Genomic DNA, 27,007 nt, shown 5'->3' on the forward strand with positions numbered 1-27,007 from the left:
GGAGCATTACATAGAAGGGGATACGTTTTATTTTCCCTTCACAGTTTAATACCTTTAACTGTATAAACATCGACAGGCAGATGGTTCAGCCAATCACCTGACAAATATTGCCAAAAAACTGCCCTGTTCCAAACAGTCTGCACACAGATGGTTCTGTACAACAAACCATCTGGCCAAGCAGATTTAAAGACAATTCCAGCATACTGGCTTTTACTTCTTTAACGCCAATAAGTGCAGCTGAGTCTAATGCTTGCTAAAAACTTCAGCAATTTGAATTACATTTAACTCAAAGAGTGAGGAAATCATGGATAGCTGCAGAGATACTGAGGACCAGCTTATTATTTTAAGATCAAACATTAGTGGGCAAAATTCAAGACTGAGATATCTCCAACAGGTTTTGGATAAAAGGATAGAAAGACACAAAAAAAAAGTAAAGGATTTGTAAAAACATTTAAGTTTTCACGATGAAGCAAGCGTAGTTTCTTTCATGTGGATTTTGTCAATGTGATCTTTAAATTCGTAAAATTCTGATCTCTGCATGTCTATGAAAGATTCAACATAATTTTAGTTATTTGAGTTCAGGACCCTGGACTTTACTAACATTTATGCTTGACTCATAGATCCCAGTTATGTGACTTAGGAAACCAGTACCTGCTAAGCTCAAATCGAATCTACACAGTTTGGTCATTTTCCATTACAAGTGAGGACCACCTTAAAGGAGGTGGGGACATCATGGTAAGGTGAAGTATTAAATATTATAACAGAGTGGCTCTCGGGACTCAGTGTTGGCACCCCTAGAAAAGCATTGATGGTACTCTCCTGAACTTGCATTTTCAGCTTGAGATACTTAATAAGGAACTCATAAATTGTTTCAGAGTCTAACGGAGAATCCTAAAAGCTGAACTGAAAGCCGAGTCAGTACTAGCCAAGCTCTGTCCCCAGAAAATAAGTGACAAGGCAGCAAAATCCCACGAAATCCTTTGGAATGACCTGAGATAACCCAGAGAAATGTTGATCACTTTGTAAGGTTACAAGAAAGTCCTCATGGTAAGTGTAAAGAAATGGAGAATGACTCAGGACTTTTGTATATGCAAACTTTGACAGAAAACCAATCATGTGCATCGTAATTAAATGTCAAATGTCTTGTGAAAACAGATTTGGATGAACTGAAGAGAGACGGCAGGAGGGCGAGGTGAAAGTCAATAGCTCCAAAGCCTGTTTGTTTCTTTGTTGATATTTTATCCATGCTCAAATTATTGATCACTCAACCCCGTTCAGACACCCAGATAACCCTGCTGCCATAATGTACCCTACATATTTGATATGGGAGCTATTTTTAAAACTTGGGTCTTTCAGCTGTATGAAAAATTGAAAAGGACTGGAGGAGGGAGGGAGGGAGTGAGAGACGAAGGGAAGGAGGTGCGGAGGGGGGCAAGAAAAGGAGAGGGTGTAGGGTGGCAGAAAGAGAAAGAGGGAGAGAACGGGATTTACTGTAAGAGAGACAAATGTCAAAGGAGAGGTGGAGGGATGGCCATGTGGGAGGAAAAGGAACGGTGATGGAAAGAAAAAGGGAGGCAGTAACAGAGGGAGCAGAGCAGGCTGAGCTGGATAGATGACCTTTTATCGCTCAAATAACACGATTCTCTGTCACAACAATGCAGGTTGATGGTGTGATTTGGTAGTTTAGGAAGGTGAAAAATGCAACAGTTTTATCAGATATTAAAATTCAGTGAAATCCTGCAATACTAAGCCCACAGGAAATCAGAAATGTGTGCTTTTCATATACAAGCACGGACTGGGGTTTTATGAAATAAACTACAAAGTAGTGCAAACATGCTAAGTGGAAAGAAAATGAAATACGGGTTTCAGTAATTGATACACAACTAAAAATACACACCTGAGTTGTGGTTCTTTGCAGCTCTTCCAGAGTTACCTCTGGCCTCTTGGTTGCTTTTCTGATTACTTATCTCCTGGCCTAAAAATGTCAATTCAAACTTCAAGAAAACTTTATTATTGCCCTGTCTGCCGTGTTCCCTGGACTTCATGTTGCTGTTTGTTCACTGACGGTCTCTAACAAACCTCTGAGGCTGACACAGAACAGCTGGATTTATACTAAGATCCAATTAATCACAGGTGAACTTTACTTGCCTATTTATCCCTTAATCCCTGTATTTTGTGTACAATGGTGCATTAAGAGTGTTTGTGTTTTTCTGTCAAGATTATAAACTGAACATCGATTGTTAAATTAGGCATTTAGAATGCTGTTATTTGGTAAAATAAATCATAGTTGCACATAGCTCCAACCACTAGATGGAGTCAGTCCTTTCAATATGATCTTTGAAATGTGTTGAATATGCATCAATAGGCATAAGTGGAAAACAAACGTGACTTTGCCTGTGAGGTGATAACACTGGATCAGTTATGAATGGTGGATTTGGAAGAAAAGTGTTTACATTGGGGATCATTTAGGATTCAAAAGTAAATAGGGTTAACTAGATATGCAACTAGAGTTTCATTTGCAAAAAAAAAAAAAAAGAAAAAGCACACTATAAGTCATGGTTAATTCAGAGCACCATTACGCACTCTTTTAGTTGGTCTACCATCAAAAACGGAGATAAAATACAATAAAATATTTTTAATTATAGTACAGAAACATCTGAAAAAGTAAAATGGTTTGAATACTTTTGCAAGGCATTGTTTGTGTTCTCTGCAACAGCCCACTGCCAAGTAAAAACCAAACATGTACACACCCTCTTGGTGAGCTGCGTATCCATCATGAAGTTGTGCACGTGTTTCTCAGCCTTGGTCAGCTCCAGCTTCCTGGCTACCACAGCAACCACCAGAGCTGTGCATCCCGCACCCTGAGAGAGACAGAGAGAGAGAGAGAAGAGAGGCGGAGAAAAACAAACACTCAGTCAGGGTACAGACGCATTAATATGGGAGATTTCTGGATGGGGAGCTACCCCAGACAATTGAAGGTTTGCAAGGGCAAATACAAGGAGCTGAATGACAGAAGGAGAAGTGAATAGGGGGAGAGGAGAGGATTAGGAATAACAGCTCTGCTCCAAATCCACATTTCTTCACGGTGAGAAGCAAGCCAAATCTATTTTCACTTCCACTCCATCTGGTGTAAGATGCTTTCTATATATTCCCTACATATGCAGCTGAAAAATATACCTCCTTTTGGACAAAAAAAAAAAAACTCGAAAAATCAAGAATCGACACCACCTACTTTCATTTAATTATATGCTGTCAATTTGAATTACATGGTGTCAGTCTTCTCCTCTTATCGGAGTCTTGGAGGCCTTCAGGACGTGTGAAAGTGTAAAACACAAACCAGTTTGTCTGTATTCCAGCTCAGCCCACGTGGGACACACGACAAAATTCATTTGGGAGAGAGTGACAGCAGCCTCTCAACCAGAAAGACATGCTTGAGAGGAAAAGAGGAGAAGGAACATGGAGGAAAGGCAGACTTAATTAACTTTCAGATTAGACGCTGTTTTGAATGGGGCTGCTGAGTGGCTCACAGGTTCCTCTGAAGGGGGCACACACACCGAGAGGAAAGAAAGGGAGAAGGGAAGAAGAGATACGGTGAAGCAAGGAGTCATGGAGGGAGGGATGAATGAGGAGACGAGGGTGTGTGCATGCAAAATAGCAGGGGAGGAAAATGGAGAAGAAGGCAGTGTTAATGAGGTCACATATCTCCTGATAGGCAATGAATTAAGATTAAGAGTGGTTAATGAAAGTGTACAAGTGTCTTCCTTCCTGCTTGTTAGTGTGTGCATCTCACAGAGGGATGGAGGGTGGAGGGGAGCGGGGGGGGACAGAGGTGGAGAATAAAGGAGATGTATAAGAAGACAAACACGAGTTTAGAGAGCGAGTTGAGAGAGGGCGCAGCATTCCTGAAACGTGTAGGAAGGAGAGAGCCAAGAATTCGTGCACACTCTTAAAAGACAAGAAAGGTTTGCCAAAAATAAGTTTGGCTGGCTTCAGTGAGATGTAACGCACAAACAGGCATTAGTGCCCACGTCTATGCACTCATCCACTCTATTTGCGCTCATACAACAGCTATGAATAAAATATGATGAGAGCCAAAGGAAAACCCTTAGAGCATTCATACATACGCTCAATGAACGAGCGTCACAGTACGTGCAAATACAGTGCTGTTTGCACGGGGGGGTCCATCCTGGTCAGGAACAGTAGGGGAGCGATTGGTTCACCAGGGCAGCCCAGTTGTGTGTATGTGCACGCGCTCGTTATACGGAGTGCGTGCTCTTCTGGGTGTATATGGGAGTTTATTTATGCATGCGCCCGCATCCATTTGATTCCAGCAGGGTTCCCTCTGCAATCTCCGCAGAGTGACACGACTGATGATGGCTGAGCTGCTGTGATTTGTTTTATACGCCTGTCAGGGTGTTTCCCTTTGCTTCCTCCAGTACGGCACAGCTGTCTACACAGCAATCAGAAAGAGGGGAAGCTCCATCCGTGCTTGTGCAGTCAAAGCAAAAAAGGGTCTTCATGAATGTTGAGCAGTCTTGCGATAAAATAGGTACAAACTCAAGCTGCACAGTGCGTCGAGTCACAAGTGTCATCCCAATATTAATGTGTGTAATATCGCAACTACAAAAGATTGCCTAGAAGGAATGTTTGATGTTGTATTATGTTGTCACACATGCAAATTCTGTTTACCAGCAATACATATGAACAGAAACCTTCACTAACCCCAATGCCGACAACTGATGTGTATTTTTAGTGAACACGGATTCAGAAATAGTGGTAGGGAAATCACAATGACAGAAAAGTGTCAGGTTTAGGGTCATCGTTGCTATTTTCAAAACTAGTATCCAAGTTAGATGTTCTTTAAAATCGTGTAGCCCAAGAGCACACTGTTATTCAGCAGCTTGTAGAAGCAGCTTTAGCAAAGCCATAGTCACGTCTTCACCAGTCTCACAACAATGTTCCTCTTTCAGAGACGCCTCACATCATTGACGGTTGCAGGAATTTGTTTTTGAGCAGCGCTCTAAAGCTCCCATCAAGGGATTTTCGTCATGTCTAGACTTTAGTTGGCCCAGTGCAAAACCCTAATTCCTTGTATTCATCCATTGTTGATGTGCTGTAGATTCTTCATTAATCTGTGAAGAATTAATGAAGAATCCTTTAAAAACATTTCAACCTTTTAAATCCTTGGCATTAAGTCTGAGCTCAGATGTACTGAAACTCATGAAAAAAAGAAGAAACTGAGCCCTGTCCATCCTTAATCTGGGTCAATTTTGAGTCAAAATTGAGCAGCGGAACAAAAAGCCTCACATTCAACAGTATAAAACCTTGGTAAACAGAGGAGTTTATGGTTGCCTTAGCAACTCCTAGGTGCCCATATCATTATCCCTCCACTACCATACTTATGAGTTGGGACATATATAATATATCGTTTTTCATTAAACTTAGCAGTGGTGGCCAGAAAAACTATATTGGTCTCATCTGTTTAAATGGTTCCAGTAGTCCTAAGGATAATTCAGGTCCAACTTTGCAAACCCATTTTTTTTGTCACCATATTCTTCTTAGAGAGAAGATCCTTTCTACTAGCAACCAAACCAGAACTGGTCAGTATTTTTCTAAGACTGTTATGAACTTTAACTCTTAACATACTTTTAGAAATGACCTTTAAGAACTGTGAAGCACTTTTGGATTAAGTTGTGTGTGCATTCAAAATCATTTGTTGAAATATCCCCAGTTTTTTTTTTCTTTATTCCCACTGACTTGATTTTGAAACTATTTCCAGTTGTTTTTTTTGCTTAAACAATAAAGTAGTATATAAATAAACTTGATTTTCCTTGCAACAAACCTGTATGCTACAAAGACGGAAACTGCTAAATGTCATCCCTTTATGATCTATATTATCAATGACCTACAGGTCAAATGCACTATATAGCATCCATGCTTTCTTTGTACCCATCCACATTGTTTTTGAAATGCAAAAAAATCCCCATTCATTTAACTGCTCAGATTTACAGGGGAAAACATGTCTGCTTTTCTTTTTATTTCCACTAAACCACAGCTTTAAATCCCATTGCAGCTATGGGAGTAGTCAAAGCTTTATCAGCTCATGTCCTATGTAATTTGGGTATCGTCGTTCATGAATTGCTTGGAAAAAGGTGGGACATGACAGCTCACAGCAGTGGTTGTTGTGGTTTAAAGTCATCTGGCTATAGAAAGGTTTTGTTTAGTACATTTACACCAAGCATGGAGAAATAAACCAAAAGAGAAGCTTGACATTTAAAGAGCCTGTCTGTTATGGGAGATTTATAATGCAACATCAACATATCACTACTACACTGTTTTTGAGTAGAAATATTTCAGTATTTCTCTGTGCTGTTCATGGTTTCCAGTGTGTTATAAACTGTCAAGCCTTCTTTGAGGGATTATCTAGTGTAATTTGTGTGCACACTACTAAGTCCGAAACAGACAAACACGTTTAAGAAAAAAAAAAAAAAAAAAAAACTGGAAATAGTTTCAAAATCAGGTCAGTGGGAAAAAAAAAAAAAACAGGGGATATTTCAACAAACTATTTTGAATGCAGAATGCATGCAGTTAGAGGATGAAAGAGCACAAAGCCATTTGAAAAGCAGTTATTCTCTTAAACCTGACAAAGCAGAGTTTATACAAAAAGAAAGCGGCAACTCAGGCCAAGAAAACTCATCATGTGTTTGCATCACTGACTGCATGTAAAAAAGGCATAACTCCAGGATATAAAAATTGGAGTCAATGCTGGAATACGAGCGTCAGACGTGGGAGAAAATACGTTTACATGATTAAGTAAATAAAAATGCTTGAACTTTGTACATTATTTACTTACAATCTTAATTGTTTCAGTAAATAAAATGCTCCTTATGTATTGTCGCTGCAAATTTTGTGAAAATCCTGATAATCCAGTAGTTTGTGAATTTGGATAGGGCTCTGTGACAACCAACTTTTATTAAAATTCAAAAATGACTCTTAAATAAGTCAGAATAAGTCTGTCACACTCTGATCATTTAGAAAACCATCACAATTTTAATCTGTGGTTTGGGTCCTCAACCCCAGGACCTCAACGGCCGGTGTCCTGAAACTATTATATATTCTTCTACAATGATCCAATGCACCTGAATCAAATGCCTGAATGCTGCCTCAGCTTGAATCAGGTTCTACAGAGTTCAATTAATGACATAATTATTTGATTCATGTGTGCTGAAGCAGAGACTCGTGTAAAAGTATATATATATATATAATTATAAGTTAAGTCAGGGCCAGAAAAAGGTAATCACCTATACTAGAGAATCTAACTATAGCAAGTCACTTAACTCAAACATTGTAACTCTGACAACTTATTCACTTAAAGATCAAAAGACAACACACCTTCAAAAATGCCGTCAGTCGACCAAATGGTTTTTTGCTCAGCAGTGGTTTTGGTTCTCTCCCATGGATGCCGTTTTTGCGCAGTCTTTCTTATTGCTGAATTAGGAACACTGAGCTTAATTAATGCAAGTGAAGCCTGCAGTACTTTACATGTTCTGGCTTGTATTCTGAAATTTTCCAATATTGGGTCACAATGTGATTTTTAAGATTGTTTAGCCCACTTCGTGCTGTCAGATAGGTTTTATCGTGGCGACTGTTTTGAAACATTTAAGTGTGACTAAAACAATAAAAAACAGATTGTGTGGGCAAATCTGCAAATCATGTAGTCAGTTGTCAATGTGATCCTGCATTCTCATAATTTGGTTCATTGAGGCAAGTTCCCCCTGTTGTATTTTCATTTAAGACAAATATCTCACATTGTTCACAGCATTTTCAAGCTTTTTACCCTCCTACCATCCACCCGCTGACAACAAACACACAACCGCCCACATGTGCTCACTAACACCTGGAACACCCCCAGGTAGCCTTGGGACGATGGTATATTCCTTCATGTGTTGTCATAGTAACGTCAGTGAAGATTTCTCTCGTTCAAACTCATTACATTAACTCTCAAACACACATCCACACATGCAGGCGCATGCAAACAATAATAAAACATATCCTCTTTATGCTGTGTTTTTGTCCGTGACTGAAACTCCGCTGGATATTTTCCCCGTTAAGCAACATAACCATCTGACGTTCAACAAAAATAAAACACTCTGACCGCTCTGAGGAGCGCTTGTTTGCGTGCGTGTGTGTGTGTTTGTCAGAAGAGTGTGTGTGGGCGCCACGCTGAGAGCGCATGTCAAGTTCTCTGTCAGTGTTGTGTGTGTGTGAGTCCAGTCTGTAGCAGTGGGCTTGGGACTATCTGTATCCACCCCTCTGTTTTATGTCTGTCTCTTTCTGTGTGTGTTGTGGTGAGAGTTTTACTCTATCTTAAACATCTATTGGATGATTCACCCAACAAAAGGGGTCCGTGTGTGTCTATCTTGTGTGAAACGGTGTGTTTGCTCACACATTTAATGGACTGCAAAGTGAGGAAGGTAGGTGAGTTGGCAAACACAGAGAGAGAGGTTGGATACGGTGAGGATAAAAGAATACGCGTGCTGTTTTTGGGAGAACACTGATTCATCTATCTGAATATTTTCAAAGACCAGTATACACACAGCTCAAGGAAGTTTCTAAGCATTTTTTTGTGAAAGAGTTATTTCAAGTGTTTTTGAGACGTGCTCTTGTTTTCATTGAGCGGTCATTAAACCGTATCTTAGGGCACTTCTGAAGTGGCTTAAATGCTGTTGCTCAATTTTCAGTGCCCTCATACAAAACACGCATGTTATGTTAAAATAAGGTTGCAAATGGATTATAAAAAAAATCCTTCAGTGATGGTAATAGAAGCAAAATGTTATAATATCAGGTTGTATCCCATTTTTCTTGAGTTAGTGGAGTGTAAAAATGAGAGGCTGTTGTGGTTCTGACTTTTTGTCCTGTTATACGCCCCTGTCCCCACCATGCAGTAATGTCACCAACCTTGCCTCTGCTCTCATTACATTATTAATAGAGGCACCGCTAGGATATTTTTTTTAAAAAAAAGAACAAAACAAAGAGGCTGTAAAAGTGAGGTGAAGTGTAGCAGCGTGGTGACCTTAGACGGGAGCTCACAGTGGGAATTATGAGATGAGTTACAGAGAAAGGAAGTGAGAATAAAAGGGCTTTTTTATCACTGTGAATAACTAACTTTATTAAAGATAAGTTAAGTAAGAGTCATGTCAGACTGAAGTATTAGAATATTTATTAGCATGTCATTCTGGACAAAATATCAAATTGCAATCATCATCACAATACCAATATGTGCAAAACTAAAAATGACAGGCTTGATGCAATCATTTATGTTCCAATATGTGTCAAGCACCAGGTATTCATCTAAATCTATATTTATTATAGCGATATTTGTACGCACTGCATATTCTCACTGTTTGATATTTGCCTTTTAACCATTTGGGAAAACCTAGGATATCATAGTATGGCTTTGTCTAGTTCTGATTCCGATGAAACCCCACCATCTGTGTTTTATTTAGAGGCACAGCTGTGGAAATATTTAAAGACAACACCTCAAATATTCAGTTTCCTTAAATGACGTCACTGGGAAATCAAAAGAAATGAGTCAAAATATCAGGAAAAGAACTGTGAACACCCACAAGTCTGGACCACACTTGGGTACAAATTAGTTGATACAAAAGCTGCCACGTTCAAGTATGAACAGCAGAGTCATGTCCAGTCATCATGCCATCAAAAAAGGAGAACAGAATAACAGACCTCATCAAGATGCTGTCTGAATCTGGTAGGAGAGTTTCCTTCAAATTACACAGTAAAACCAGTCCTGTACCAAAATGTGCTGACAGGCCACTCTACAAGGAAGAAGCCTTCAAAAACAAGATATAAACACAAACATCAGTCATATGCACTACTAGGTAAGAAGAAATGTGCCAACTATGTAGTAGGGGGAAAGCAGCAGCATCGTTTTGTCGTTTGGGTGTTTTTAGAAGAAAGGCCTTAAAAATAAAGAATCACAAGGAAACAATATGAAAACAATATCACATAAATAAGCCAGGAAATAAAAGCTTGGGCACAAATGGATCTTCTAAATAAACAATGACACAGAGCACAGAAACAATTTGGTTAAAAAGTGGTTTCCCATCAAAAAAAGTGGGAAGAAGAAAATAGGTTTGTGTGAAATTTGAATTAGTTACACCAATTTAGACCATTCCTCCTTGTCACTGGCATTATAAATAACAAATACAATAGGATATAATGCTCAGAAGCACGTATAGTTTAAAATTGAATTTACCAAAATATTTTTTTACACTCAAAATAACTGCTTGCAAAAGTCCGAATGAAAAAGAGACTGTTTGACAAAAGGGATAGGAAATATGACAAAGAGAGAGAAGCAAACAAGAATATAAGAATGAAAAAAAGTTGGAGAAAGACAGAGAAAGACCTCACCAACAGAGTAAATGGTGTAGAAGTTGTCTGCTTAAACACTACTGCTAGCAGATGGACGACAGATAAAAATAAACACGTGGCCTTGGAGAAGAAAAGACGGGGAAAAAAGAAGAGAAGAAAAAAGAGAGAAAAACAACAAAAGGATCTGATGAAATGTAAGGGGCAGATAGTGGCAAAGAAAGAAAATGAAAGAATGATGGAGGTAGTGAGAAAGTGAGAGTGGGAGGACATGGCACATTGAAAGGTAGGACCTTCATTATGCAATGAGGACAGAAACACGAATAACACACAAAAACACACACAAACCGCTAATGTGCTCTTGTTTGGACGCCCACGCGACCAAAACACACAGAAGCACAGATGCAGCTAATTCAGAGAGGATCGCCCAAATTACACAAGGCAGAATTTCTCTCGCAGATGACAGCATGTTCTCCAATCTGCTGACCTTTGAACATGGTAAGGACAGCGCCTTGGGGAGGCTGTGAGGGACAGAAAATATACTGACCATGATGCCTGTGAGGAGACAGACTCCTTTGCCACAGTAGGTGTGAGGAACCATGTCTCCGTAGCCGATGGAAAGGAAAGTGATGGAGATAAGCCACATCGCTCCCAGGAAGTTACTGGTCACATCCTGAGCATCATGGTACCTGAGGAAAAACAAAACCCAGTTTATAACAGACAGCTACCAGTAAAAGATGAATAGTGGATATGACACTTTCTAAAAATATAAATATCCCTTGAACGTTTTCACATTTTGTTTTATTACACCGACAAACACCAGTGTGTTTTATTGAGCTTTTAAGTGCTAAGTGCTTCTCAATTCCAGTCCTCAGGCCTCCCTGCTCTGCATGGTTTAGATGTGCCTCTATTCCAGAACAGCTGATCCAAGTGATTGCATGTCCTCTTCTGCAGCCATCAAGAACTGCAGAGGCTGGTTAATCACCCACAGATTCAATCCAGGTGTGTGGCAGAAGGGAAAAACCTAGAACAAGCAGGGCAGGGGGGGAGGCTGAGGACCAGAACTGAGAAACAAACAGACAACAAAGTGTGGTGGAAATGCAAATCAGATGGAAATTTTACTTCAGCATTATTTTGTGTCTTTGTACTTCCTCCATATGAGGTATTACTTTGGAGAACTACATTTTCCTGTGACTATACCTGCGTCTTATTTGGGCACACCAAAAAAGTAAAATCTTTGCACAATTTTATTTAAAAAAAATAGTGCAAGCTTTGTCAAATTGTATGGAGTTTGTGTGTGAATAGTCATAAAAAACATGAATATAATTTGATATAAACAATTCAGTTGTAAATCTAGCTGTATTTTTAGTGTGGAAGTCCTGCAGGAAGGCCCAGCTTCACCTCGGTGTCAAATCTAAAGCTTTTTTTCCGGTGTTGTCCAATACTTCGCTCCGTTTATCAACCCATCAACTCTCACCAATTTCTCTGTCAGGGAAGATAAGCATCCTCACTGATTGATGCTGCCGACCGCGTGTGAGGATGGTTTCTTCAGGGTGATGTGCAGTGTTATTGTCTCGCTAAATGCATATTGCTGTTAGAGGCTGTCAATCAGTAAAAAAAAAAAAAAAAAAAAGGATGTTCTAAGTAACCGGCACAGTTCGTGCTTATACATGCAGACGTGGACAACGTAACGCAAGAAAGTTGAAAATGTCCAACTCCTGTTGCTGTCTGCCGTTGCTGAAAACTTTCATCTTTCGCTGTAGTTCGTTTCCCCTCATGTGTCGGGCTAGTAACGCAGAGGTCTTTAGGTCAAAATGGGTAGTTTGATTAATTTGCGTTATGTAATATCAACGGGTTAAATTTTCACATAGACCGCATGCGTTAAAGGTGACAGCACTAATTGATATTAGCACAGCTATAGTGGTACTTTTTATAGATCCTCCAAACTGAGTTGTGAATCTCGTCAGCTCCTCTAGAGCTACTGCTGCCTTTTTAGTTGTCTAGGTGGATGGTTGTGTCTTGGCACATTTGTTGCTTCACGAAATGTTCACAGCTCGAGGCAGTTATAACCTATCGCTTCTCTGCAACTTTTCAGCGTTTCAGATTTTTATTCGTTAAGTTTTGAAAACCTAGTCTGTCACATAAGGCCACAATAAGTTACAGTGACATTTGTAGCTGTGAAGTGATAAAAGGTGGAAAAACGTGTAAGGTGTGCGACCACTTTTTGCAAAACACTGCAGTAATAGTAAAACATAACGGGCTCACTGGCTCAGTCTGTAAATGTGGGCGTCAAAACCAAAACACGTGTCCTGCAATTTTTCCCAGCACTGAATAAAACACATTACTGCAACTCCATCATTCTAGTTCCCATGGTTACCAAACCCAGTGCAGATCAGAAAAATAATCCCCTCTTTCAAAAACCTATTCAACAGAAAAATAATAATAATAAAAAAAAAACTTAACCTTGAAAATTTGTCTTTCACATTGTGCATGTACTACGACACTGAGCAAGAAAGTTTTTAATGGACACGTTCTTTATTTTAGGTGAAAGTAAACTTTTTTTTTGTTGTTGTTGTGAATGTAATTTGCAGCGAGTGGAGAGGAAATGTCAATTAAAGATGAATGTGAAACAGGGCAGCCCAGCAGCCATTCAATGATGTTTTTAATCAAGCTTATTAACCAAGTGACATTTCCCGTTATCTCTGAGATTATCTCCAAAAGCATCAGAACTCATCAAAGCAGTCAGTCACATTTCGCCTCATACGCAATGGCGCATTAGAAACATTGCACAACTGATGAAATTAAATTATCCTTCAAATGTAACGGAATCATGCGATTACCACTTTACAACACGTCTCAGCTATAACTGAGTAGCTACGCTTTTAGGTGTTTTTTTTCCCTACATCTGGATGCCGAATTGACGACAAACCAGATCAGGATAGTCAGCACAGATGTAAATTTGTTGGTGCATTGAGGAAAGTTAGTGTCTTTTGGTATGCATATGAAAAAAAAAAAAATTAAATGAATTTGAACTAATATTGGATATTGGTGGGTGAGAACAGCAGGGGTTGTGTTAAGTTTGTTTTCAGTGTGAAAGTGATTGGAAAGATCTAAACATGAAATTGGCAGAAAGCCCAACATCTGATCTATCCTAGTTATATCTTTGCAAAAATTAAACATCAGATTTGGAAGGGTTATGATGCAGAATTTGTGTATGAGGAAGTTCACCCTAAAGTACAACAAAGAATGAAGTTGTGGGGCATTGCCCACATCTACGCCATTTAGCTGAAGCTTGTGACTCTTAGTTTTTTCAGCTTTGTAACTTTGCTAATCATAAACAGTGATGTCACTCATTGATTCAAAGCCTAACACTTTACTGATGTCTAAACGTTTTGGGATTTGGGTCAAAATGGTTATAAGGCACATTTTTTTTTTCCAATTTAAAAGTTTTTTTTGTATTTGTATGTTTGTTTTACCTGCCAACAAAGAGCTACACAGACAATATTTAGTGTAAAAACCTCAAGTGATGTAACATTTTTTAAAAAATAATAACAAAAAAATAATTTGTATTCACATAAAGTAAACAAAGAAATTTGCAAACCCATTGATGGGTGAATCAAAACAAACACACAACAGATTAAAAAAAAGTTAAATCTGAATCCTGAAGAATAATAACTACGCAGACATTCCTCATATATATATATTTTTTCCCCAAATGAAATCGGCTATTTAAATTTCATAATATTGTCCAGTCTCGCTGTCATATAATTACCAAAACCAGAAATACACTTAGATGCATTAAGTCCTGCACTAACCTCTCACACACTCGTACAGTCCAGGCAGCGATGATCCACAGAGAGATGCTGAAGACCAGCAGCACCGTCCCGGGGCAGATGGTCATGAGGGTTTTCATTACAAACCTCGTGTTAAAATGGACCTGAAATAACAAAAAAAACACAAACCGAGCACAATGGAGCTGATAAAGTTACAGTATACTGCTGAGTGAATCTAAAACAATCTTCTTGTGAACCTCTAAACCCATTCAGACTGGAAATTTTCCTAATTAGTCTTTACAGTAGCTGTTTGCAGAAGCGGGACTCTGAGATGCTGACACTGATGGGGGTAGAGAGTAGGCCCTGACCTCCGCTTTGGGTCAAGCTTTACCCTGTCTCTGAGTAATTGGCCTGTTTCTGAGTAGCTGTTAAACGTGACTCATTTGTCAATAAGAGGCTGACAGGGAGGTTCTGGCAGGTGGATCATTTGATGGTTGGGCCCTGGAAGGAGAAAGCGAACGATAAATGAGTTGTCATTTTAGAGCAGCACTTCAGCGGCAGCAGCTTCACCTCCTCTCCTTGTCACTGTGAGCGAGAGGGCCAGAGGAATGTCAGCATATTTACGGCAGCAAACATTTAAACTACTCGACTGAAGTCCGGTTCGTCTCCGTTGCTGTCCTTCCTTCACACCTAATTCACAGACTACAACAATGTGTCACATCTTAACATCCTGATGTTATCATCCTGTTTATTGTTAAACGGCAAAATAAGCATGCCTCGTTCCCTCTATTTTTTTATAACCAGTTCCACCTCAGTAAATATCAAGTTTCCCAACAACAGCACAGCGACGTTTTCAAACAGTAGTACAATAGGAGAAAGAATGAAGAAAGGAAAGAAGACACATAAAAAGGTGGGAGAGATAGATGGATGGAACATTGAGTGAATAGAAGAAGGGAGGTTTTCAGGAAATACGGAACTTTATGAATAAAAACTGCACTTGAGGTTGGAGGTTTTTCCTTCATCCTGATCTTAAAAACCAGCATGGCTGGCTTGCATCTAAAACTTAGTCAAAAAAAGAAAAAGAAAAAGCACTTAGAAAAAGCACAGCTCACAAATTGTAACTCATAAAATTGTTCATCCAGCCCCTTAATACACATTATACTAGAGTGCTTAAAAGTACAAAATGGAGAGAAATACATTGATGTTAGGTTGTTTCGCAAATGGTAGCCTCAGTGTTTCCCCGAGGGATTTGGTCGTGGTCATTGCTGTCTTACAATAACAGCAATCCCTCTGTGGAACAACTTATTGCTTTAATCAATCTTAATTTCTACGTCTCTTTTTATCTGCCTCTCTCCATCTTTCTGTCTCTCTCTTTATCTCATATTTTATTTGCCCCTGTTTCGCTCCACCTTTATCTTCTCTCTCTCTCTCTCTCTAACTATCATGTATGTATTTACTTGCCAAGCTCAGCCTCACACAGCTGGAGGGAGTGTTTCCCCTGTGATAGTCAAGCCAGGTCAAAACCATTTACTCAGTGATGGCTGGATTTTTGCTGCGTGTCAGGTGAAGGACATGAAACACTTTGCCTATTTTGTGTACTTTACGTACCAGAAGAGTTACTCCTGCAGGAGGATGAAAGCAGCCATCAAAACGAAATTTTGCGCAGATATCCTTCCCTGCATTGCAGGTTTTTTTTGCAACATGTCTTCCTGCACGCTCTCTGACCGCTGCAGGTAGTGCGTGTTTAACCGCCTGCTAGAGCACGTGACTCAACGTCAGTGACACAGAGTATGAATACGCGTTTTGTCCAGTTTGCCGTTTCATAAGAGAGAGCTGAAAGTAGCAGAGCGAACAGGAAGGGACAGAAACAGCTCATGACGAAATCTGGTGTTATTTAGTTAGGCTAGTGAAGATACTTACTTTGAACACAATTACTATGTGCTGTGATCTTCTTAGGGGGATCACAGCACCTGCATTACCCTTTAGATAATGATCAGCTGTAACTTAAGCTTGATAACTAGGTATATAAAGTTTTAAATCCCACTAGTTCTCAAGCTTGGAACAGGAGCATCATTAGGTACAGTATCATGTCACTCCCAGATCCAGTTGTTTTTTTGCTTAGAAATACCAGGAATATCATTTATTGCCACTGAATTTATCCCCTACTGGGAGTTCTTGTAATTTTCTCCACTCGATTTTTCCTTCTGAGTTTCTACTTCCTACTGACTGAGTTACTTATTTATATTTACCATACAAATCGGGCTTAGCTTGATAAAAACCATCAAACTACTATTAAGGTACCACAGCCCAGCAGTTTGAGAACCACGGGTCTGTTGTATGACCTGCTAAGTTGTTCCTCCATCCTCATTTTCTAACTTCATTCTTCTCCTGTTTTTTTTTTACGACCCTTTTGAGCCATATGCAATATGCTGTTCCCACTAGGCTCTCTCATCTCATACTGTATTATGAAAGATTCACCACAGCTCACATTTGTTGTTGTCTCTAAGCACAACAACAAACAAGGAGAGGAAGGGATTTCAACAAGCTGATGAAAAGAAGATCTGATCTGGAGCAGAGAACGAAGGAAGGAACTCTTATATTAAGAGATGGAAGCTCTTGATATCTGTAGCTTAGGATTTTTCACCACTTTAGTCCAGTTAAATCTTGAAGCATATGACTCTCTTGAATCCATGCAGCAAGCACCAGCAAGCAACAAAGTTTTCTGACCTTGTTTAGGGCACCTATACTCCTAGAGGAGGCGTCGGTGAAGAGCTTGCTGTGCAGAAGCATGACTCTGGCGATGAGGTAGAGGCGCAGGAACATGGGCACGCTCAGCACCATGTCCAGGTCTGCCTCGGCCTGCGAAGGCGCATACGAGAAGGCCAGCCGCGCCCGCCACTGGAACTTAAAGTCCCCAGGCACAGGATGCACGGCAGACACCAGCAGCTCCAGGGCTATTAGCAGAACCCTCTCCATGGTCATGGCGATGCGCCAGTCGTCCGCCCCGTTGTCTATGACGAACAGCTGTGGGGGACAGTAAGGACACGGCGAGAGTCAAGTCAGTAAAAAAGAATGAGACGTTTTTTAATAGCTCTATGGGAAAAAAAAAAAAAAAAAAAAGGACACGGCGAGAGTCAAGTCAGTAAAAAAGAATGAGACGTTTTTTAATAGCTCTATGGGAAGAAAAACAAAAAACCTTCATGATGAACCTCTTTTGGCAGAGTCCCCTCATCACTACAGCAGACTGATTTGATGATTATAGATACCAGCAGCAAATCAGAGTAAATGTCTTTCCTGCGATGTAAAACAAAATCCATTTAATCAGCAGTTCGGCCTCCTTGCAGTCCTCTGGCTCGTTTTCATTTAACCTGCAAGGCTCGTCTTTCTAAAATTAAACCAGAGATGCTGAGTCATGTGGAGTACCGGCGCTAATGCAAAATAGGATTGTAATCACTGAATTACTGTAATTTCATTGTTTTACACAGGAAGGGCATTGTTTTATGATTCCATGTAACTCTGCAGGCTATGAGTGGAAATAAAGGGCGAAAGGGGGTCAAGGAGGCCAAACATCCACTTTAGGAAAAAAACTTGGAGTCAGAGGAAGTCCGACACCTTGTGTTCAAATGAAAAAAAAAAAGAAATGAAAAGTCTTTTCTGTTCCCTCCATATATGGTCAATGCATCAATGCACTGTATTGTATGATGTTTAAAGGCTTAAAAATTGCTGAAAACTGTGAGTGAAGAACTGAGGACTGCTTGCTGAATGTACCCATTTGTCGCGACCAGGACGCAACATTTTCCAGTTTGTCTGTAAAACTACAGTTGCACTTTGTAAACATCAGAAGAAATAACCTCCCAGTAGGCAGCTTGGGGTTGAACAAAAGGCTGTTATAGACCTGTAAATTTATGTTTGTCTACTGGTCACCTGAAAAATGACGAAAACCTGGACATTTTCATCAGTCAATGAAAACTCACAAGATGTCCAGGATGGAACGAGAAAAGTGGACTTGTTCGAGGAAAAGAGGATGTTTGATCACCCAAACTTGTTCATACACTGCACATATAGGAATTCAAACACACAAAAGAAATTTGTGTGTTTGAAATTTTTCAAACACACAAATTTTTCATTGAAAAACATTAAATTTTTCAATGTTATTGGAACATTAACACCAGAAGCAATGAGTGAAGAGGAAGTGAAGAATTATTTTAGACCAGAGTAAACTTCCTATGGATGAATGGATCATTTAATTTCTGCAGCAGGAGTTGGTAAGAGCCATTGATCTTGCTGGGCTGATCGATCCTCTCAATCAATTTCTTCTGATGCTTAACTGAGAGTTTAACATACAAAGATGTTATATAAATGAGATAACTCCTAATAAAAAAAAAAAATCATGTGTTCTTACTAATACCAAAGTTTCTCAATGTCAGAAGAGATCATTATTTTCTTGAGTTTCTGTGCAGTGAGAAGAAAAAAAAAAGTCAGTTGCTAACAGCCCCTTGGATCTGTTTGAAATTGGTGACTTGTTGGTCTTTATAGCTACTTCTAACTGTGGTGCAGTCTTCTTGTTTTACTTTCATGGAAGTCAAGAAAGTTTCTCTCAAACCAAGAAACAAGACCTTTGAGGGAACAGTGACCCTTAATCACAGCCACCAGACTGGAAAGGAGCAAAAAGATGAAGGGAGGAAGACATGCAGCAAAGGCCCCGATGTCTGGACCTGAACTCTGGACGGCAGCAACAAGGACCAACAACCTTCATCGGCGGTAAAACTGCTCCATAGCAACATCATGAACGCCCCAAATAACAAGCTATGTCATCATATGAAGAGGTCTCCTGTTTTTCGGTCTACCTTGTGTCTATGCATGTTAAGTAATAAAGAAGATAAATGCATATCCTTATAGAACACTTGTCTTTAAGACAAAACAAACTCAGAAAATATGCGTCTGAGCAACTTGTTAATGAAAATAATAAGGCTGCTACTGACTTTGAGCTCACACAAACATTCTAAAGCACGGATGCAATGTGGAAAGAGGAACAGAGGGGGATATGCACCTCCCCATTTCCCTTTCAAAAAAGCAGATTTGGTACCCTGCTGTCCAAAAACAATGTTGCGCTATTTTAACAGGATACCGTTCATGCAGGAGGACCGAGAGGAAAACGGCTGTTTTCCTTCAGGGCGCCTAGAAGCTCATCAAATGTTTCTTGCTAAAGTGTGATTGGTCCATCCAGCTGACGCGCCATCTGGTTGTAGAGAGCACCGGTGTTTCGCTGGTTGTTCAGGAGGCTGTGTTCATCTGCCTGTACGGTGTTAACATGCTCTGGGTCACGTCACTCACTCAGATTTTAATATCAGAGCTTTTATTGACATTAACATCTGGTAATTATGCACAGCTAAGTGATAGGAGGTCTAAAAAACATAGATGGACATAAGAGACTTCTTCACAAGTCAAAGTGTGAGACAGTCCAAGTAACACGTCACACCTCGACACTCCGGACCTTCTTCCCCTCATCTTTTAGAAACCCAGACTCTTGTCAGAACTTTTCTTTTACTGGTTTTATTTATTTATTCCTTTTATTGGAGCTTTTCAATGAAATTTTGCTCAATATATACATTATAAATGTGCTGTTGAATGACGATAACGCCTGTCTATGACTATGTCTGTGTAATTGCTTTATTCCTGCAAAGTGTCTGGGGTTTATTAAAAGCCCAGACAAATAAAATGTGCTATTGTTATTGTTAAAACTACAGAGCAGAGCAGAGCAACAACACAGAGATTTTTAAAAAGCTTATTTCCAAAGAGTTACTCTTTCTTATTCTTTTTTTTCATGTATTGTGCGTTGAAAGGCATCGACTGTTTAAAAAACACCAACAATGAACGTTTGAGGGAAAAATAGAATAAAACTTTGGATTACAAATGTAATTTTATTCAACTGTATTTTTTATTAATTGCGAAACTGAGGTGTTTTTTTTTTATCCCAGAAGATAACCGTATCATCAAATTGTCCCAATGTTCATATGTCATCATGCATCAATATATTTTTTGTTAGGTGACGACGGATAGTAGAGGTGGAGGTAGAAGAGGAGAGTTTTGTATAACAATATTTCACCCATGAGGGCCTCTGAAATAAAAAAATGCTTGTTTTAAAGCAGCATGGAGGTGAATTATGTCATAGGCAGATGACAAGTCTATAATTATTGGTGTTTTAAATGCTTAACAAACTTTGCGGAGTTATTTGTAAGACAATAAAACCTCACCAGCAGACGAACAAATTACTTAAAAACACAACAAATTAAGCATTTCAAAATCACATTAGGACATTTAACAAGAACAAGCTAATTGCCAAGTCCTCAGTGATAATCTTTCCTTTAGCCAAGTAAATCTCCTGGCTCTTTTACTTGACAAATAAATTTGTGTCAAGGGAACATGGTGGATCGCAGCCAGGAGGAAAGCTTTACCCTGCTACTTTTCTTGGAAAACAGATATTAGCTTTCTTTTCTTCAGTGTGGGTGAACATCAAGCTTTACTTCTGCAGATGACCCAGATTTGGTGCACATATGTTTCTACCTTTCCTGCAAATTAAAGGCTAATATATTTTGTCTTATCTGCTCAATAAAAACAGTCATATGTTTAACACACACTTACATCACATGCTTGCTCATTACATTTACCACAACTTTCATTTAGACTGTCCCTGCAGGAATAGCTTCAGAGAATATTTCTTGCTCATTGTCGTCCTCCAGAGTGAAATCAAATTTCCGGCTTCACTACAAGCGTTCCTTTAATTGCGGTTTCCCCTCCATGTTTGTGGATATTTCGTGTTCGTAATTGCTGTGGTTACTCTTGATATTGTCACCAAAAGCTGCTGTTATAAGGAGGTGGTAAGAGTAGGTTTTCAGTGAGGGGGGACCTCCCTCCAGGAGGAGCTGACAGGAGCCGGGGAGCGGAGAGAGGGCGGGTGGGCGGGAGTGGGGCTGATGAGCAGAGTGCAGTGGAAGTAGATGAGAAGAGGAAATAGAGAGATAAAGATAGGTACAAGGGGATATCAGGGAAAGGGAGAGATTTTGGTTTGGTTCTGGACTTAGAGGCAAACGAATCACAAAAATCCAAACTAGTTGGACTGAGTCCTATTTCATCCTTTTCAAAGACTCTATGCCGGGGGGGTGGGGGGTAGGCATATCACAACCTTTTGTAATTTAATGGCGGGGGGACGGGGAATATTTCAAACAAAGCTTTTTTTTTGTTTTTTTAGGGATAAACTTGAAACTAACGGCTGCCGGACGTGCTCGCAACTACGTAAAACATAAATAAATAAATCAGTCGGTAGTAGGATATCCCCAAAAGGCATGCTGAGAAAAAAATAAAAACAAAACATCTAAGCAGTAAAGCATGGTGCTGGCAGCATCATGCTGGAGGATAAGTACTCCTCAAATGGAACTGCAGGGTTTGTGAAGGGGGATGAGATTTTAAGCAGCTCCTTTTCCCAGTTAGTTGTGATCCAAAACCTTCGTGTGCCAGCTAGAAAACTGATGATAAAGAGGAGTTTATTTTTTTAAGAATCAAAGTCAGTCAAAGCATAAACAATGAGACGACACATTAATGGCGTCAGTCAGCCACGCTCCACAGTGGAGCAATTGGTTGCCTTGAAGAAGTTTGAAGCAAAAAGATTGAAGAGTTTGAGTGCTGACATGGTGTCTTTCTGTAGATTTGTTTGTCTTTTAGCTGATCTGTACAAAACATGTTGACACAAAAGTTCAACGTTTTAGATCAATCAAAATGTCATATTCGTAAACCACAATGTCTCAAAGATCATTGTTGTGGATGGAAGGGGTAAAGAGCGAGTCGGAGGAGGAGAAACAGAAAGGCTGGGGCACCGCGGGAGAAACAATAAACTCCCCGACTGTAAATCAGCCGAGTTTCCCAGCTGCCGTCCAGCCCGGAGAAACTGCCCGAGCTCAAACAATCCCACTTTACCTCATGATTCATCTCAAGGGCTTTGAGGGCCCGCAAACATTTATTTAGGAAAACAAACCGAGTCCAACAACAGGTCAAGCAAGCAGACGCAACGCCTCGTGTGTCCGAGCTGACTGATCGGAGTCATGATGAGGCTGAAGCTTCTTTAAACCACCTGTGGATACGAACACTTGCAGAGTTCACCATCTTTGCATGTTGCGCAGCAAAACCTCCGTGTTTTGCTCAGCGTTCTCCTGGTTGCACACGCATGTAGCGCAGCCTCAAGCTGGAGTCACTGTGTAAGCCGTCATTTGAACCAAGGGTCAAACGCTGGCTGTATTTCTTAATGATGGCAGAGAGCGTGCATTTGCATGTTTCTGTTTGTGTGTGCCGTACTCTGTGTGCCCGAGCGAGTGTGAGAGACAGAGTGACATAGTGTGTGTGCGTGTGTGTGCGTGTGCAGACCCAACCTCGTCATGGTGACTGTTGCCAAGGCGACAACATCAAAGAGCAGCCAAGCTTAATTAGGATCCCCAGTGAGAAAGAGGGAGTCAAAAAGAGAGAGAAGTGCAAGGAAAAGGTGCGGAAAGCGGAGCGAAAACGGAGAAGTAAGAACAAACGCTGAGCTGCGCGTTTGTGAATGAAGAGGGGACACAACTGACAAGTTGTCTAATACTCGTGGTGGAGATTTGCAAAGGTTTGTGTGTGTGTCTGTGTGTGTGACAGCTCATACCTTGGCGAGGAAGGAAAGAATTTGTACTGTCACATTTGAAGATGAAATACTTGCTTCAACTTTTACAAGTACATTTTTTTCTTTATTTAAAAAAACCCCCAAAAAAACAAACCGGTTAGGCCTTTGCAACACAATCCCTGTTGTAGGATGTCTGACTTTGTCATAAGGCTTTGAGCGGATTGAGATGCTTGACAGTATGACAGTCTGGAAAGTATTGAAAATTAGAGACAGACAAAAAAAAAAACAAAAAAAAAACATCTGAACTTCTTGTTTTCATTCTAAAATATCCACATCAGTAGGAATCTAATTACTATCCTTGCTGAATTGTTATCACATCTCCCTAAAAGGTGCAGTACATGTGTATTCACCTTGCTTGAGTCAATACTTCATGGAACTGCTCTGCATTTTACCGCAATTAAAGCTGTGAACATCAATTTTCAAGTCTTGCCACAGATTCCCAAATGGATTTAAGTCCGGTGTGTGCGTAGCTGTTGTCCCGGGCTTGTGTGTTTTCAGCCTCTCACAGGTTTTCTTCCACCACTGACCTGTATTGAACTCCATCCATCTTTCCAGGAACTCAGACCAGCTTCCCTGTCTCTGATGAGGAAAAAAAAGCTTCACCACAGCATGATGCCGTCATTTCCACGTTCTTATACTGTTAGTTTTTAATGGCACAGTTTTCCGCAAGTAGTTCGTTTTGCAAGTTTCTGCCAAAAAAGTTGATAAAAGCTGACTGGACGCACCTTCTTCCTCATGTGTGCTGTGACAATTTCTATCTTCATTCTGCTCTTCTATAAAGGCCAGGTTTGTGGACACATTAAATGTACTTGCTTTCGTAGTAGAAAAACTGACACGAATGTCTGGATTATTATTTCTATCGACATTTTTGCCTGATTTCCTTTCAGCTCATGGTGAAAGCAAGTGTCTAGCACAAAGTGCAAGAAAGCATTACACCCAAGGGTTCACACAATGTGGGTGAAATCACAGAGAACAAAAAAACGTTCAAGCAGATGTGGCTAGAACTGTATTTCTATATGCTCAGCTGTTTCTCTTTGACTGAGATAGGTGTTTCCTTTGTTCTCCATCTTATACTTGTGTGTTGTAGGAGCAGGATGTGGTGAAGGGTGAAAAACACTGTGTGCAACTCGTATCGGGCTCTGCTCTGACTAGTTCAGTGGCTTCGAAAGATGTTTGCCTTCGAATAAAGCCTTTAAAAGACAAAGATCGATCTTTCTCTAATTTATTGAAACAGTTTCCGCCACATTTGTTTATTTCAAATATATTCCCATTCATGCACTATGCTACATATTTACATGATAATTTATTTTAAAATAAATAGGCAGTAGTATGAGCTTATTTGACCCTTCTTTCTTTATAAAAGAATTTAAAACCACATTTTATTGGTTCTGTCCCGTTTACAATCACCGATTGTTTTGTGTTGGTCTATCCCATATGATCCCAGTAAAGTACGTTGGCGTTTGTCTTTGTGAAATGTAAATGTTAAAAGAAGATTACAAATATTTTTGCACTGCATAAGAAAGCATTTATAAAATGTTTTTCTTGTTATTTTGCTTTTGATGCAGAAATAAAGGGCATAAGAATATCAAGGTCGAAATGTCAGCAACAATACCAGATTTGTTTTTTTTTAGCTAAAAACAGAGGTGGAAGACTTGAGAAACACTTCATCTAAATTTAGTTTCAGATCAACAACATGTTTGTTTGTGATTTAGAAATGTACTTATATTCCCATTTCTAAAGTAATGTCTGATACCAAAGTTAGGCTGTTTAATTAACAGAACTATTTGAACAGATAGTTCAAATAGTCTATGCCCTGTTTCATCAGACACTGAGCAGAGCTGAAACTCCACACCGACACTGGCAATTCATGATAAGAAGTTTAAAGTCATGTTAAAGGGTAAAGCTTGAGTTGTTTCGAAACAAGATATGTGACAAAAAAAAAAAAGTTTCTATGCAAAGTGGTTATGCATTAGATTCATATGCATATACATTTTCACCCTGTGTTTTTCCTTTTCCCAGCATCCTCCGCTCAGTGTTTTTTGTCTTCCACAAAAAAGTCACTTCTGATTCTCTGAATCAGAAGTGAAGTGAGCCTCTTTCCAGCACCGCTAGAGGAAATGAGTGCTTCTCCCTTCCTTCTTCCCTGCGTCCTTCCCCTCCTGTCCTGTCCTGCCGTAGAGTCACGCGGTTGGTCCTTTCCTGGCGAAATCGCCATGAGGAAGGGATAAATAATTAAATTCCATTAGGAGAGTAATCTGTCAGTGGGAGTGAGTGAGTGCCACTGCCCCTACATGAAGAGGGCAGAGGCAGGGGATGACGGAGGACTACGTAGCAAAATTAGTCCCCAAATGGTTGCAAATGGTTATTAGTCTTCATCATCTGCTGATGAAAAATAGCATTTTTGCATATGAGCAGGGACTAGAGGAAAATGCTGGGCACATCTTAAAAAACGCCATAAATCTACACATAAAACATTTATGAACCACACAGCTTAAATGCATATTATGCATGTTATTAAAATGTTCACAGCGATGATGACTAGTGTTAACCCCTAATCTGCATGCATGGCACATACAATCATACAAACTCTTTTCAAAGTCCCACTAAGGCAGGATCTTTGCCAGTCAAAGACTTTTCTACCAACTCTCACCTTCTCATTAATTTTCTGCGACCTGTCCAAGCAGTCAGCGTGGCAAGACATCACAAGGACAACACAGCGGCAAAGCAAGCCAACAACAATCCACACATCCAGTCCTGAGGGGAAAAAAAGTGTCACTAATAAACCTAAAGAAGATGTTTTTTTATTTTTAAACTTTCAAAGAAAGCTGCCGTACCTGGAAAAATCCGCCTTCAAGATCCGAACCAGTGAACTTCCAGCTGTGAGCCAACAGGGCTAATCACCACTAAACTGGAGGGAAGCTTAGCTACCCATTTAAAGCACAGTGAGCATGCTTTGCAGCATAAATGTGTTTATTAAGTTGGCTTCTTCCTGTGACACTGCTTTTTAAATCATATTATACTGTGTTACATTTATCTTATCTTTCATAGCAAGTAAAAAAAAAAAAAAAAACTAATTCAAAACCCAGTTCCACAGCATGCATGCAACTTTCACAAATTACTTGGGTATTTAAAGCTTTTGGAAAGATAAAAAGCCAGTTTACTTAACAAAACCACTAAAGCCTGCGTTTATTTGGCAATAAACGGTGAATATACAACTTTAACACCTATAAGGCACAGCTCATTCTGCTCTGCTTCTTTGAGTTAAAATGTTATTTAAAAAATTATAAGAAGCAACTAAAGCTACAATAATTGGAAGCCGCTTTAGAAAACAGTAAGAAGCACAGAATGCATGCTGGTAGCTTTATTTGACTAGAAAGACTGCATTGTTAAGAGAGCTAATTTTTCACTTTATGCAAAATGTAAACTAGAGGTTAGTAAAAAAGGGATTATTTTTTTAAGCTCTCAAAGATGCATAGTGGTGGAGTTGGCAGCAATGTTCCCTTGCAGAACGAAGGTCCTGGAGTTTGAATCCCTGCCTGTTCTCCCTGTTCATTTTCAATTGGCCTCTCTAAATTGTCTTTAGGTACAAGTGTGTGTGCATGATTGTTTGTCCTGTGTATCTTTGTGTTGCCCTGTGATGGACTGTTGAGAGCCGACCCCGCCTCTCGTCCATCGACCACTGGAGACTGACACTGACCGTACGAGGACAATCAGGTGTAGAAGATAAATAGCTGGATGGTCTGAATTCTTTAAAAGTTAAACGTCGATATAGCACCTCTAAACCCATCTGGATAAAAACGCAATGAATGACTTGAAAGGAAATGTTTTTTAAGTTGTTTGCGGGTTTTTTCCTAGTTACTTGATCAACTTCTGGTCGCCTAATTGTTCTAACGGTTGTATTTCTATATACTCAAGTTTTACAAGGAGTTTCAGTCGGTGAAGATGGACTGAGGTTGGATAGCAGCTGAATCAACTTAGACATAAAGAACAAACCCACAGGGGAGGAGAGCAGAGATTGCGAAAAGAAGATGTGTCCACTTAATTTTAACAGGCTGTGACATCACAGGGCAGACGGCTGAGGACAGGAAACAAAACGGGAAGCAAGTAAGACAGAAAGAGGACACAGCAAGGAAAAGAGAGACGT

General features: G+C 39.8%; 1 protein-coding gene across 1 annotated transcript in view; it reads right to left on the reverse strand.

The window, feature by feature from the left end:
• The window catches only part of LOC103140789 (small conductance calcium-activated potassium channel protein 2-like), an 80,078-nt gene that overhangs the window by 14,305 nt on the left and 38,766 nt on the right, over positions 1-27,007 (reverse strand). Inside the window, exons 4-7 of the mRNA XM_016673417.1 lie at positions 16,890-17,186; positions 14,205-14,326; positions 10,937-11,078; positions 2,751-2,861 (exon numbers count right to left, since the gene is read on the reverse strand). Coding sequence (XP_016528903.1) covers positions 2,751-2,861; positions 10,937-11,078; positions 14,205-14,326; positions 16,890-17,186 — 672 coding nt within the window. The remainder of the gene's footprint in view (positions 1-2,750; positions 2,862-10,936; positions 11,079-14,204; positions 14,327-16,889; positions 17,187-27,007) is intronic.

Source organism: Poecilia formosa, unplaced genomic scaffold (assembly GCF_000485575.1).
Source record: "Poecilia formosa unplaced genomic scaffold, Poecilia_formosa-5.1.2 Scaffold77, whole genome shotgun sequence".
Lineage (NCBI taxonomy): Eukaryota > Metazoa > Chordata > Actinopteri > Cyprinodontiformes > Poeciliidae > Poecilia > Poecilia formosa.